We start from the raw sequence: 12943 nt of genomic DNA on the forward strand, positions 1-12943 counted from the left end.
TTTAAAAAAGTTTTCTGTTCTTAAATTCCTTTTTGTCTATTATTGCCTTGCTTATCACGTGACAAGAGCTTCATAATTTGTTTATACTACCAACTGACCTGATAATTCATGCATTATTGATTATAGATCGTATTTGTATTTTTTTTAAAAGGTTTAATGGAAAATAAAATTCAAATTTTTGCGGAATATTGTGATTTTATTCAAAACTTTTCATTTTATAATTATAGTCTAGTTTCAATATTTCGTTATAATTTTAGTCATTTTTTTCAATCAAATTAATTTTTTCAATATTTAACCTCAATACAATATCTATCAGTTTTGTTTCACTTTTCCGGTCTTTTTTACCTTCAATTTTGTTTTTTGTTTTTGCTTCAATCATCGAAAAAGTTAAAGAATATTTATAATTAAATTTTTACATTTTAATATTATAAGTTAAGTTTTGAATTTTGAAAAATGGATTTTTCTAATTACAGAGTTAATATATAAATTTAACTAAAAATTGGAATAATTAAATTAATCAGAATTCCTCAAAAAAAAATATATAAATGGCTAAAATGGTAATAAAGTATTGAAATTAATTATTATTACGAAAACGGAGTTAGTTTATATAGAATTTCTAGTAAATTTTCTTAATTACTAAATAATAGAATGATTAATTATACGACATAAAACGGAGTTAGTTTTTTTAAAAATATTATTAATTTATTAATATTAAATATAAGAAAGCCGACTAGTTTATTCTTCATTAAACTTTTCAAAATGATGGCCAATTAATGAGCTTTAGATTCCAAATAAAATTTCTAGCTCCATCGTTAGTGATGGGTGAATTAGTGTAAACAAAAAAAATGTGGAAAAATTAGTGGCTCTAATTCATCACCTTTTCTTTAAAAGATTGCGTATTAATTAACTAATTTCTCTAGCAAAACTATAATCCTCCTCATTATCGTATAATTAACATGCATATTGTGTCGTGTAATGATTTGCTTAGACTTTCCACTCAAAACAACAAGTTCTTCATATCACTCATAAATTAAACTGAATTGAGATTCCATGGGAATTAAAAAAAAAAATCAGTCCGTGATAAAATTTATTTGACCATTTTATTTATTATTATTATTCTGGCAGTTTAAGTTTAATATTTATTTAATTTTAATTTCACTGTAAATTCTATTTTTTTTTTAAAATGGACGACAGCTCAAATTAAACCCTACTTTATGACTAAGTTGGTTCTCCCTCTGATTGTAGCCCATCGTTACTTTTATTTAAAATAAATAAAAGGATTCATCCAATGTTTTCACCCCATCTATTATCTTTTTTTATTACTATAATGATAAATGAAATGATTGATTTTCAAAACGAATTACAACATTCATATCTGGCATTGGAATTCCTCCAAGTTCAAATAAACTTGAGGGGGTCATATTTATAATCTACACCATTTATTATATAGTGAACGGTATAGATTAATTTAATTAAAATTATATTTTTTTGGTCTGTACCGTTCATTTTATAATACACGGTATAAATTGTGAACATGACCCCCTAAACTCTAAAATGAACTTGAGAGAATCCCATACAAGTAGTAAATGTTAGAGCCTATTCAAAAAACTCTTTAAAATTGTGAACTCTTTAATTGAGAGAATTTGACAATAAATTAAACGTCCAATGGACTCTGTATTTTTAGAAATTTAAAATAGAGAGTGAAAATGGCTCTCTATATATGGAGAGCCATTTTCACTCTAAACTTTAAATTTTAAAAAATAAAATTATAAATTTTTAAAGATAAGTTAGTTATTTTTATTTTCAAATACTATATTACTTATTTTCAATACAAAAACTGAATAAATAAATAATTTAAAAATAAAAATAAATTTATAATATTAGTATTTAATATTAATCTTATTTTTTATAAAAATAAAATAAAACAAAAAAATTCATGTTAGAGAATCTATTAAATTAATTTTATTAATATTTGTTATTTTTATTATTATTTATAAAAATAAAAATAAATTATAAAAATTTAATTGGAATGAAAATAGAAATAGGACTCTTCATTTTCAAGTTACTTTTTATTTTACTAAAGATGCTCTTTAAAATAAGGGCAAATTACTATGACACCACTCACATTTGACATGATTCACACTTTAATCATTCTTGTTTGAAAATCAAACGTTATGACCCCTCACTTTTGTTTCTGTCAACGATTTAGTCCTTCCATCCATTTTTGGTGTTAGTCAACAAAGTCAACGAAATTATATGGTCCCCCATTTTTATTTTTGTCAACAATTTAGTCCTCACTTTTATTTTTGTCAACGATTTCATCCCTTATATTTGAAAATTAATTTACTCATAAGTCCGTTAACTTCGTTGACTAATACCAAAAATGGACAGAGGGATTAAACTGTTGACATAAATAAAAGTGAGGGCCATATAGTTTAATTTTCAAACAGAAGGGATTTAAGTGTGAATTATATCAAATATGAGCGGACTTATAGTAATTTGCTTTTAAAATAAAGAGCGCCATTAGAAATGCTCTTATTACACAATAGAGATAGATATTTCCATATCGCTAGTACAATACGATATTTAATGGAACCGATTAAACAGTAAGAATATTAAATTTGAAAAATAAAATTGTTTGAAAAAAGTATTATTTTAGATTTAATTTAATTTTATATAAGTGTTATCACAAATAAAAATCCAGATTTTAATGTGTAGCAACTGCAATACTAACTTTTAATTTTAGCAATTTTAAATAGTAACTTTCAACTATTAACAATTCAAAACATATATTAATTTTTTATGTATATTTTTATTGCACTACAACAAAAATGATTTATTGTGACATTGAACAAATGTTACTTAATATTAAAAAAACGTTGTTTAAAGTTTATATTAACATTTTTTGCAAATGTCATTAATATGTTATATTAGTCGGTGTCGTTATGTGTTTAAGCGACATTTAATACAAATGTTTGTAGCCATTTACTGTAACATTTAAAAATATTTATTGTGACATTTATTTAGTATTACAATAAAAATATGGTAGCAATATTTATAAAGTGTCGCATTAACTACTAAATTATTATGAAAAGGCTATATTATTATTATTATTACTTAGGTTATGGAAAAAATATAACGCTGTAACTTTTATTAGATTATTATTTTTTCATCCAATTTAATATATATTGATGGTTTATACTATTCATTCATGAATATGAGAGGGAAACAAACATAAAACATCAATCAATAACATATATATATTTGATAAAAAAATGACAATTTTTCGTTTATCTATACACTCATATCTTTAATATTATTTACAAAATTGAAAATAAAAACTGTAAATTACAAAAAAAAAAAAACTATCAAAATATATTTCGGCGAGCTCCAAATTTAATAGAAGCTGTAGATGTCCACTAACTTATGAGAACTTGTTGTAAATGGTCCGTCTTTATTTTCATGTTAACCTTCAAAACAAAAATAAAATTTAAGTGAACACAAATTAATAAAAAATAAATGAATAAACTGCGATAAAATAAAATTTGCAGAGAAAAATATACTAAACAACGATGTAAGATTAGAAATCAATCAACTTAATAAGGATATCAATTTGTATTTCTAAGATGCCACGACAAGAATAATGCAATCAACTAATTCTGTATAGAAGCCAACTCAAGTTAAAATGAAAAAAAAAATGCAAATTGTAATACCTGGAGGTTTGTGCTTCACACTTCATCCCTGCATCAGAGTACTAAATTATATGCCAAAGTAAAATATAAGACATCATCATTAAGAAAGCAAAGAAAAGAGCAACCTGAAACGAAAGAATCTGTTTCTGCAATTGGATGCCAATTCTCCTGCATTATAACAAAAGGCAATTCTACTTGAAATTGGTTAGTCTTGCTAAGAGTACCGCATAATCATATAGCTTTTTGATAAAATCTACAAGGCATAAAGAATATTGCAGAATCCCAAATTCGATTCAACGCAAATCAAAGATATGACTAGAGATTCCAATTTCGCAATGAAAAACATAAAAAATTTCTGATCAGAGATTATATTGGTAAATAAAAAGAAAGAGAGCTCTATATAGAGAATGGAGCCACATTCTTCAATAAAAGAGACAGCCACTTCAAAATAATAGAGAGTTGATTACTTGTATGCTTTACAAAGAGTGATAGCCATGACAGTTACACCATGAGAAATCGTGGTGAGTAATAAAGAGATAACTGAAAAGAAGTGGTAGATTTTATTGATTGATGAGAGATAAAAAAATGTAGAGAAAAAGTCGGATAAAAATTGGAATTCAAATTAAAGTTAAAGATTTTATCTTCAACAACTAAAAAGTATATTAAAATAAAAATATATTTTTAGTATCATTTATTAAAATGTTACTTCAATAGTCTTTTATTATTTAAAATGACATTTGCTAAAAATGCTACTATAAATATGTCACAAGAGGTTGTTTTTGTTGTAGTGTTGATACTAGTTTCGCATTGTGTACTACATACGTGGCTTGTAACGTAACTCGTCAAATACTACAATTTATTAATTTATTAATTTTTAAAGTTAATTGATCTTAAAATTAGTTAGGGTTTTCGTAGGATTAAAAAATATATTTGTGAATCGGATTAAAATTATTATATTTATTTAATTTATTATAAATAAATTGTGTTTTATTCATAATCTACATTATATATAAAATTTGTATGTTTTGAAAGACGAATGCAATCTTAAAAATAGAGCTTTATAACCCTTAAGAGCTATACAATCTACAAAATGAACTATACAATCCTAAATCACCAACTAATGGACATAACCGTCCATCAATATAGATTAATAACATCCATTATAATTATGGTTCCGAATCAATTAGGAAATATCATAGTAGTAATAGTGGATTAGAAAATATAGCTATTTTTTAGTAGTAATAGTGGATTAGAAAATATAACTATTTTTTAGTAATATATGCTATATTTATTTTATATCCTAATTACATTATATTAATTAAATATTTAATTTAATTGTAGTCAATTAGTAAATTACTAAAACATCTAATTAACTAATAAATTAGAAAGGGTTATGGACATTAAAATATTGAAGGGATATTCCTTTTTATCTTATAGTTTATAGCATAACTAAACAAATTTGTAATTGATCCTAAAAACTACTAACCATTCAACTTATTCCATTTTGATCATGAAATTTTGATTTATTTTAATTTTTGTGACTAAACTTTAACTTTATTTAACAGGAAGATTTTTTTTTAATTTCAAATGTATGGGAAATCAGAGATTGATTATTTATACAAAATTATAACGTACTATTTTATATAAACATATGAGCGGCCACGGATCAACTCGATATTTATGTGATGACTCACCAAAAATTGTTCTTAATAAAAGGAAACTAAAGTTCAGATATCAAAATGAAACAAATTAAAGTTTTCCGAACCAAAATAAAATAATTCAAAAATTTAATGACTCAATGTCAGTTATCCCAAATAAATCCTAAAACTATTATATCGTTCAAGTACAAAAAGAAAATCTCAAAACATATGTATTTTCAGTTCCTTTTCAATGGTAAAAATTGGTAATAATACATATATGCATCAATTAGTCCTAGTTAATTACACCATTAGTATACATTAATCGTCAACGGACTGACAATAGGGTTCATGGAAAATAATAAATCAATTGGCGGTCCAATAAAAAAAGTAAACAATTATTTAAAATTGATAATTATCCAAAATTAAATATTTTAGCAGTCACTAAACTATTGTTATTTAACAAAGTGGAACCGAATTATAAAAAATTATAAAACAGTTAACGAACTATACTTTTTTACAAAACAATTACTGAACTATATAAAAAGTTTTTGTTCAAAAAAAAACTATATAAAAAGTTATAAAATGATTATCAAATTATAGTTTTTTTTTATAAAATAGTAATCAATCTATAGTTTTTTTTTATAAAACGTACGACTATTGGCTTGACGCATAATTGTATATCTTTGCCTTATTCATAATTCGATAACTATTTTATAAAAAAAAATTGTAGTTCATAATTTTTTTATAATGTTTTATAATTGAGTAACCGTTTTATAAAAAAAATAATATAAAAAGATTACAATTCAGTAACCGCAAAAACATTTAACCCTAATAACTCGACTCGACTCGACTCAACTCGATTAGATTAATTCATTAAAAATATCTAGGCTTACTCACAATCTGGTATATGTTGGTTATATATGTTGGTTATATTTGGAAAATTTGAAAGCAACAGTAGGAAAATAGCATGAAAGACTTAGTTAGAAACAAAATGAAAAAGTAACATGATTAGCTGATGATATTGATGCATGTTATAGTCAGTTATACATTTAAATTTAGATTCAAAATCATTCAACTTGACGTATAAAAATCTACATTTATAACTCTAATTATAAGTTTATTCCTTGTACGTCTAAGATTGAACAACAAAAAAATGTATATATTTGGAAGGCTATGCAATTTCAAAACAAAACAAAACTATTGCAAACTGCTTTATAACACACTAACAGACAATGATCTATAACTACTAACTACTACTTTGTACTATTAGCGGAATTAAAAATAAAGAAAAGAAGACGAGAGAGAGAAAATAGTCGCAATTGAAAAAATATTTTGATATGATGATTAAAAAATAATTCATTCTTTGAAATAATACATAATTGTTTTAGAATTTTTATAAATTTTATAAATATATTTTTATTGAAATGTTTAATATTTTAATAATTTTTCATTTAGTTTATTGTTATTTAGAAAAGTAAATAAATGTTTTTTTTTATAATTTTTGGATGAAACTGGACAAAAAATAAGTTTAAGAGTCAAAATTAATATTTTGACCGAGGTGACAACCAAAATGTTCATATATGAATGTAATAATATAATATACCTAAGCATGAATGACGTCATAATAAATTTACAAAAATCAGAGAATGAGTTAGCGTATTTCGTTAAAATAGAAGGGGGGTCTCAGTAGTTTACCCTATCTCTAGGTGTGGAGGGTTCATATATATAAGAAAGGACAGTTAAAAATTGTTATACAAAATAACAATGCTTTTATTGTTAAGATCCCATTTACAAATCATAAATTTCCAGAAAAGCTAAAAAAAAAATTATAGGCATATCAAACTTGTGGCAGCTTTAGAAAACAACTAAACAATTTTACATTGAACTTGATATTTCATATCCGTTTAAGTATTTAACTAGCCATTTAAATTTATTAAATTGAATGATTAAAACATATTTTAAATAATTAAGAATGGTAATGAGGGTCTTATCCATCGAAATTACATCCTTAAGAAAAAAGGATGTACTTAAATTTATTACTATACTTTTACCAGATAGCTCCCTACACTTCAATTTGATACAATTTACAACCTCAAATTTTTATTTTTATAGATGAAAATAAAGTGTGATTGTTTTTTTAGCAGAAATAGACTTAATAGCTATTAGTTATTAGCAAGAATTAGCGAGGATTAACTATTATTATCATCATTATCATCATCTCAACCATCATCATCAACGACCATTTTTTAAAGCAAGCAAACCACATAAGAAAATTAGGGTCAAGCCACTAAACCCTCAAGTACAAGTAAAGCGTAATTGAACTAAATATAAAATGATCATTAAGCTACTCAAATAATATATTTTTAGGTTAATATCATAAAAATTCACCAACTTTATACGTTTTTTCAATTTAATCACGTTTTTTATAACTTCTTATAAAAACACGTCAACTTTTTTTTTCTCTAATTCATACACGGTGCTGACGTGTCATTCATTCATTGGTTAAAAATGACTTACACTTCAGCAAATTGCACCAATGAATGAGTGTCACGTCAGAACCGTGTATGAATTTGGGAAAAAATGAAAGTTGGTGTGTTTTTATGACAAATTTTAAAAAACATGATTAAATTGAGAAAACGTGTAAAGTTGATGAATTTTTATGACATTACCCCTGTTTTTTATTATTATATTTCCAAATTTTATTTTTAAATTTTTGAATTTATTGAAAATTAAGTTAAAAGAAGAAGAAGTTGTTTCTTAAGATTATTGGTTTTTCCATGTTGGATATCTTATTGGTTTTACATTTTTGTTAAATAAATTACTTAAAATTAATTTATAATTCCAAATCAATTTAAAATTCATAATATTTTTAAATAAAATTACAATTCAAAAGAAGATTATAAATTTTGTCTATATTTAAAGACTTTCTTTTACTTACAGCATCACATTAAAAATTACACACATTTTAAATTGTTTTAGTTTAAATTTTATTTATTTTATTATTTAATCTAATATTTCACAGATAATATTATTTTAAAAGTTAAATTAAAACCAATGTTTAATTATTTTAGGTATTATTCAAAAAAATTAGTTTAAAATTAGCTAATTGATTTATTATATTACTTAATCTAATATTTCAATAATAAATTATTTAAAAATTAAATTAATAATTTATTATTTTATGGTATTTTTTTAATCATTTTACTAGAAAATGATAAGAAAAAGGCCCATTGGATTGTAAGAGATTTAGCTCATAGCCAAAGCCCAAACTTGAAAAAAAAAATGGTTCTTCATCTTCTTCAGTTGCACTGTGCCTCTCTTTTACTTCAATGTCTCGTCTTTAAAATTTTCAAGTTTTTTTATTTCTTGCAAAGGTACGTTTAATTTATGTTTATCACTTTGATTTTTCATTAAATTATTCTATCATTAGTTTCTGGTTCGTTCATATTTAATTGCCCATCAAACATCGCTAAACTTCAGTGTAATTGCCACACCCTTCTAATTTGTTCATTTTTATAACATTTTTCTATCTGGGTAGCTTTGATTTGATGAAAGTTTCTTGCTTGGCGTTCATAGATGCAGGTTTAAGGTTTTTAATGCAGTAAATGAGTTGGGTTTTGTTTAATTATAAGCAATGTGAGAAAACTAATTGTTAGTTCATAATTTGTGATTCCTGATTTGGTTATGCTTGTTGCTGCCAATGTTAAGTGATGTTGTTAGACTTTCATAACTAGGCAGTAACAATTGTCGAAGAAAATATCAGTTCACCCCTCAATTCAGCTTGGAATTTCTTTTTTTTTTTGACACCTACCAAGTGTTTGATAAAATTCCTCAAAGAAATATTGTTTTTCCCTCTATCACAACCTGTGGCAGTCTCCTCACCTGAAAGGTGTGATCTTTTTTAGCTGCTTGATTCTTGTAGTTTAAGCATAGACACTTCGTTCAATCAACGTGTCCGGCTTTGGAAACGTTTCGGACACGAAATTTCATTTTGCCGTGTTCTGTGTCCAAGTGTCCCATTTTCCCGTGTCCGTGTCCTTCCTACCTAAACCATCTAGTCAATTTTTTCTGGCTATTTCAAGCTATCAACATCTCTTCATAGTATGGCTCTTATGAATGTTCATCATACCCTCTAATTCAAAAGCTGTGATATCCTTGGAAACCACTCTAAAGCTTTTAATTTTCTCCCTATAAAAAGTACAAGTAAGTGGACTGAAATGACTTCTTAGTTGTGAACTAGTTTTGGGATTTTGTTGTAGAGTTTGATAAACTTCACCTTTTAGTGCAGATTTTCAGGTATTGACATTGGTGGCAGAAAAGGGCCAATACTAGAACAGAAAGTGCAAAAACCATAGAATTAAGAAGGCGAAAGAAGGTTCGTATATTTTAAATGGCTATGCATTTTGCACACTAAGCATATGCCTTTGAAGTTTAGCTACTTTTTTTCCTTTTCATTTTAGTTACAAGATTATGTGAATATAAAGATGTTTATCATTTTCTAAGTTGATTGATCCTGCTTGATTGTTTATCTTGTTCGTAATGGGTTCTTTTGATAATGTATTGCTGGAATTGAGTTTGTTTATGTGGATTTATCTTTGTTTGTTTGAATGTTTATACCAGTTCAATGGCACGTCCGAAAAGCCACGGCTTTCAGTCTTCTGTTCAACTAAGCAATTATATGCTATGCTGGTAGATGACGAAAACAAGAAGTGTTTATTTTATGAAGAAATGAGAAATGCTTTTCCTCGGTTTTCGCTGTATGGTTTTGTGATTTTTAGTTATAAATAGAGATTTTTGTTTATATTCAGTGCTGGGTTGCGATAAGTTTTGATTCGATTAGATGGTTTTATTGCTACTATCGTCTATCAATTTGTGTTTAAGTGATAAACTGATAATTGATTTCGAACTTTATGGCTGACTAGTAGATCAATATTTGCTGTGTTTTCACTTCTTCATTTGTGTGAATGTATCCTGCATCTAGTTGTTTCTCAGTTTGCTGTTTTAATCGGATCAGATAATGTTTACTTGTTAAGTGATTTAGCATTAGTGTTTGGTTTTTCTTCTTCCTTTTAACTTTATCGTGCTCTTTTTTGTTATGTTGTATAGTAGGTCTTCTTCTTCTTAGAGTATGCATATGTTTATACTTTGAGCCTTGAGGCTTGATCTGGATATTAGATAGTGTGCATTGATAGCTACTAGAACGTGTGCTGTTCCTTCGCAGAATTGATGTTTTCTTTTAAAAATTATCGAGGTATGAGTGGAGCTTTAATTAGAGATATAAAATATATAAATAAAGACTTCTTACAAAATCTCAAACAATCATAGTATGCCAAGTTGCTGAAAGTTTACAAAGGAAAAATTACACACACGGATTTGTTCATAAAATGATATATTGATCATCTAAGATCATTCCTTTGGCATGTACATAAATCATAAATTGTTGATACTTTTGAGAGGGTGAAACTTGAAAATCAGTAAGTGAAGTACGCCGGATACAAAGTATGCAAATTGTGTATGTTTGTCTGCTGTAGTTTTAAATTGTATAATTTTTTAGTAGTTCATTCCCACTTTTTGAAATGGTTTGTTAAGTGTTTTTTCTGTTGCTGTTCTTAGCCAATTTCATAATTTGATGATGTACTATTCATATTATATTTTTGTAGATCAAGTATACATTTTATCATAAAGAAAGATGCCACATAGAACAAGGCCTATGACAGCACTATTGCTGTTTACCGGACTCAATGTGATTTTGGTGTCAAGTATTACTCCAGTCTATGATTTTGTCTGCTTTCTACCTTATTGGGAAAGAAGGGTATATTCTCTCTCTCCACCTCTTTCTTTTTGAATGAAGTATGATTCGTTTTTCGGAAAGTAGTTTGTTATATTGTTGAACTTTAGTTTTAAGGTCGCTGCTGGTTGAGCGGTTCTTAAATATAAAAAATTTAGTTGGATAATATGTCTATTGGAACTACAATTTTCTTTGGAGATTACAATATTTGTTATAGGTGTGCTGTTTTCAATAGTAATTAGTTAAAAATGGATATTTATTTTTTATAATAAAGATCTGTAGTATATATATGGACTCCACCATATAAAATTTATGGATCCGCCACTAGCCACCCTGGAAAATTTTCATTCAACTGAAACTATATATCATTTTGATGGGCGATATATATATTTGGGATTGGTTTTCTGTTGGGGAGCACGTTAGGCAAGCTAGGCTCAGATTGAGTATTTCTTAATTCTCTAACTGGGTCAACGCTTTCACAGTGGATGAGTTGAAAATTGTTGGCTGCAAAATTTTACACAAGGTAGGATTATATTGCAGAATTGTAATCTTCAGGCGACTGATTAAAAGTTATGTTTGTGCGCGTAATCTTTCTGCTTGTTGATTGCTTTTCTTTGATATGTTTCAGAGAGAGCGGCGCCGACAGGAACGTGAAGCTGCTTTAATAAAGGGGTCTACATGAACATGAAGTTTTTTCTGAGGTCAGATCTCTATAATGATGAGTTGTCAATGTGTAAACTTTTATGGTTTGGCAATTCCTTTTTTTCTATTTTTTTGACATAATAGTATGAACTCCTTCATTATAAAGCAGTAAAACACAATTATAGAACTTTTTCTTCTTTTTGAACTGATTTTAGAACTATTTCTCAAGAAAATTTAACATATTCATCTGGACAACTTTGATCGACTATTCTTGTGGATTTGAAGAACATCTGGGATTACAAACCAAGAAATATGGCTTTAAAAACTCTTTAATTAGAATGTATCGTAGTTGGTAAAACTAAACCGAACCGAAAGAATTAATTTTTTAAACATAATCAAACAAAACCATTTGGTTTGGTTGGTTGTTGATTCAGTTTGTTTTTTTGGTTATGTTTGTACCAAAAAGTGAACTGCAATTTTGTTACTTCCAAATCCGAGTTGAACTGAAAAACTGATTTTTTTTAATAATGTCAAACCAAAGCAAACTGAACTTGTCGGTTTAATTTGGTTATTCGGGGTTGTTCAGTTTTGCGCACAGCTACTCGATACTAGCAGTCTCATATTCATCTAGACTAGTTTGATCTACCATTCATATCGATTTGAAAAACATGTGGAATTTCTTCATTACAGTGTTCCTGGATTAAACCATGGCAGACAATTATTATTACTGCATCCGATGAAGCTTCTATAGCGTCTGATTCAGTTTTATACCAAAAAGACTTTCAGAAAATGTTCAGCTGAAGAATTGGGATGCAGCCTCGACTTCCATTATACAAACACTAATCAGTAGATGTAAATATAAATACCCATTCTGTGTTCTTTTGGTGCGAAAATTGAGAAAGAATGTTGTTATGTTTTGAGCTTATATCAGCCCTGATCGAGCAAGCTGTTTATAATCAGCTTTGTCTGGTTTGCAAACCTAATCTCAAGCTATTCTCTTATTTGTACTGTGAAGTCTGAATGTTTTTATTTATTTGTTAGAAGATGTGATTTCATTATAGAAAAACCGACTACAAGAATCTTAAATCTAGTCGCACCATTTGAACCAGAGGATTACAACAAAGTTCGTAGTCCTCGAGTGCTCTTTTGACTACCTAAGTGCTCCACCTAATACACAATCT

The 12943-nt window shown here is 26.8% G+C and overlaps 1 protein-coding gene and 1 long non-coding RNA gene across 2 annotated transcripts; one reads left to right on the forward strand and one right to left on the reverse strand.

Annotated features, from left to right (window-relative positions):
* Positions 1-3294: 3294 nt before the first annotated feature.
* Positions 3295-4319, reverse strand: LOC126661373 (uncharacterized). Its single transcript, XR_007635645.2, has 3 exons — positions 3818-4319; positions 3714-3741; positions 3295-3470 (listed from the first exon to the last, which is right to left on the reverse strand). It is a non-coding gene; the product is annotated as an uncharacterized LOC126661373 (long non-coding RNA).
* A 5149-nt stretch (positions 4320-9468) lies between these two features.
* On the forward strand, positions 9469-11821 carry LOC126661157 (50S ribosomal protein L18, chloroplastic; the record flags this gene model as incomplete). Its single annotated transcript, XM_056104024.1, is given in 6 exon segments — positions 9469-9535; positions 9621-9648; positions 9650-9707; positions 9953-10089; positions 10993-11144; positions 11749-11821. Coding segments are annotated over 5 exon segments (330 nt in total), but the record flags the coding sequence as incomplete, so codon positions are not given.
* Positions 11822-12943: the final 1122 nt, after the last annotated feature.

This window comes from Mercurialis annua, linkage group LG8 (assembly GCF_937616625.2).
Source record: "Mercurialis annua linkage group LG8, ddMerAnnu1.2, whole genome shotgun sequence".
In the NCBI taxonomy this organism is placed as follows: Eukaryota; Viridiplantae; Streptophyta; class Magnoliopsida; order Malpighiales; family Euphorbiaceae; genus Mercurialis; species Mercurialis annua.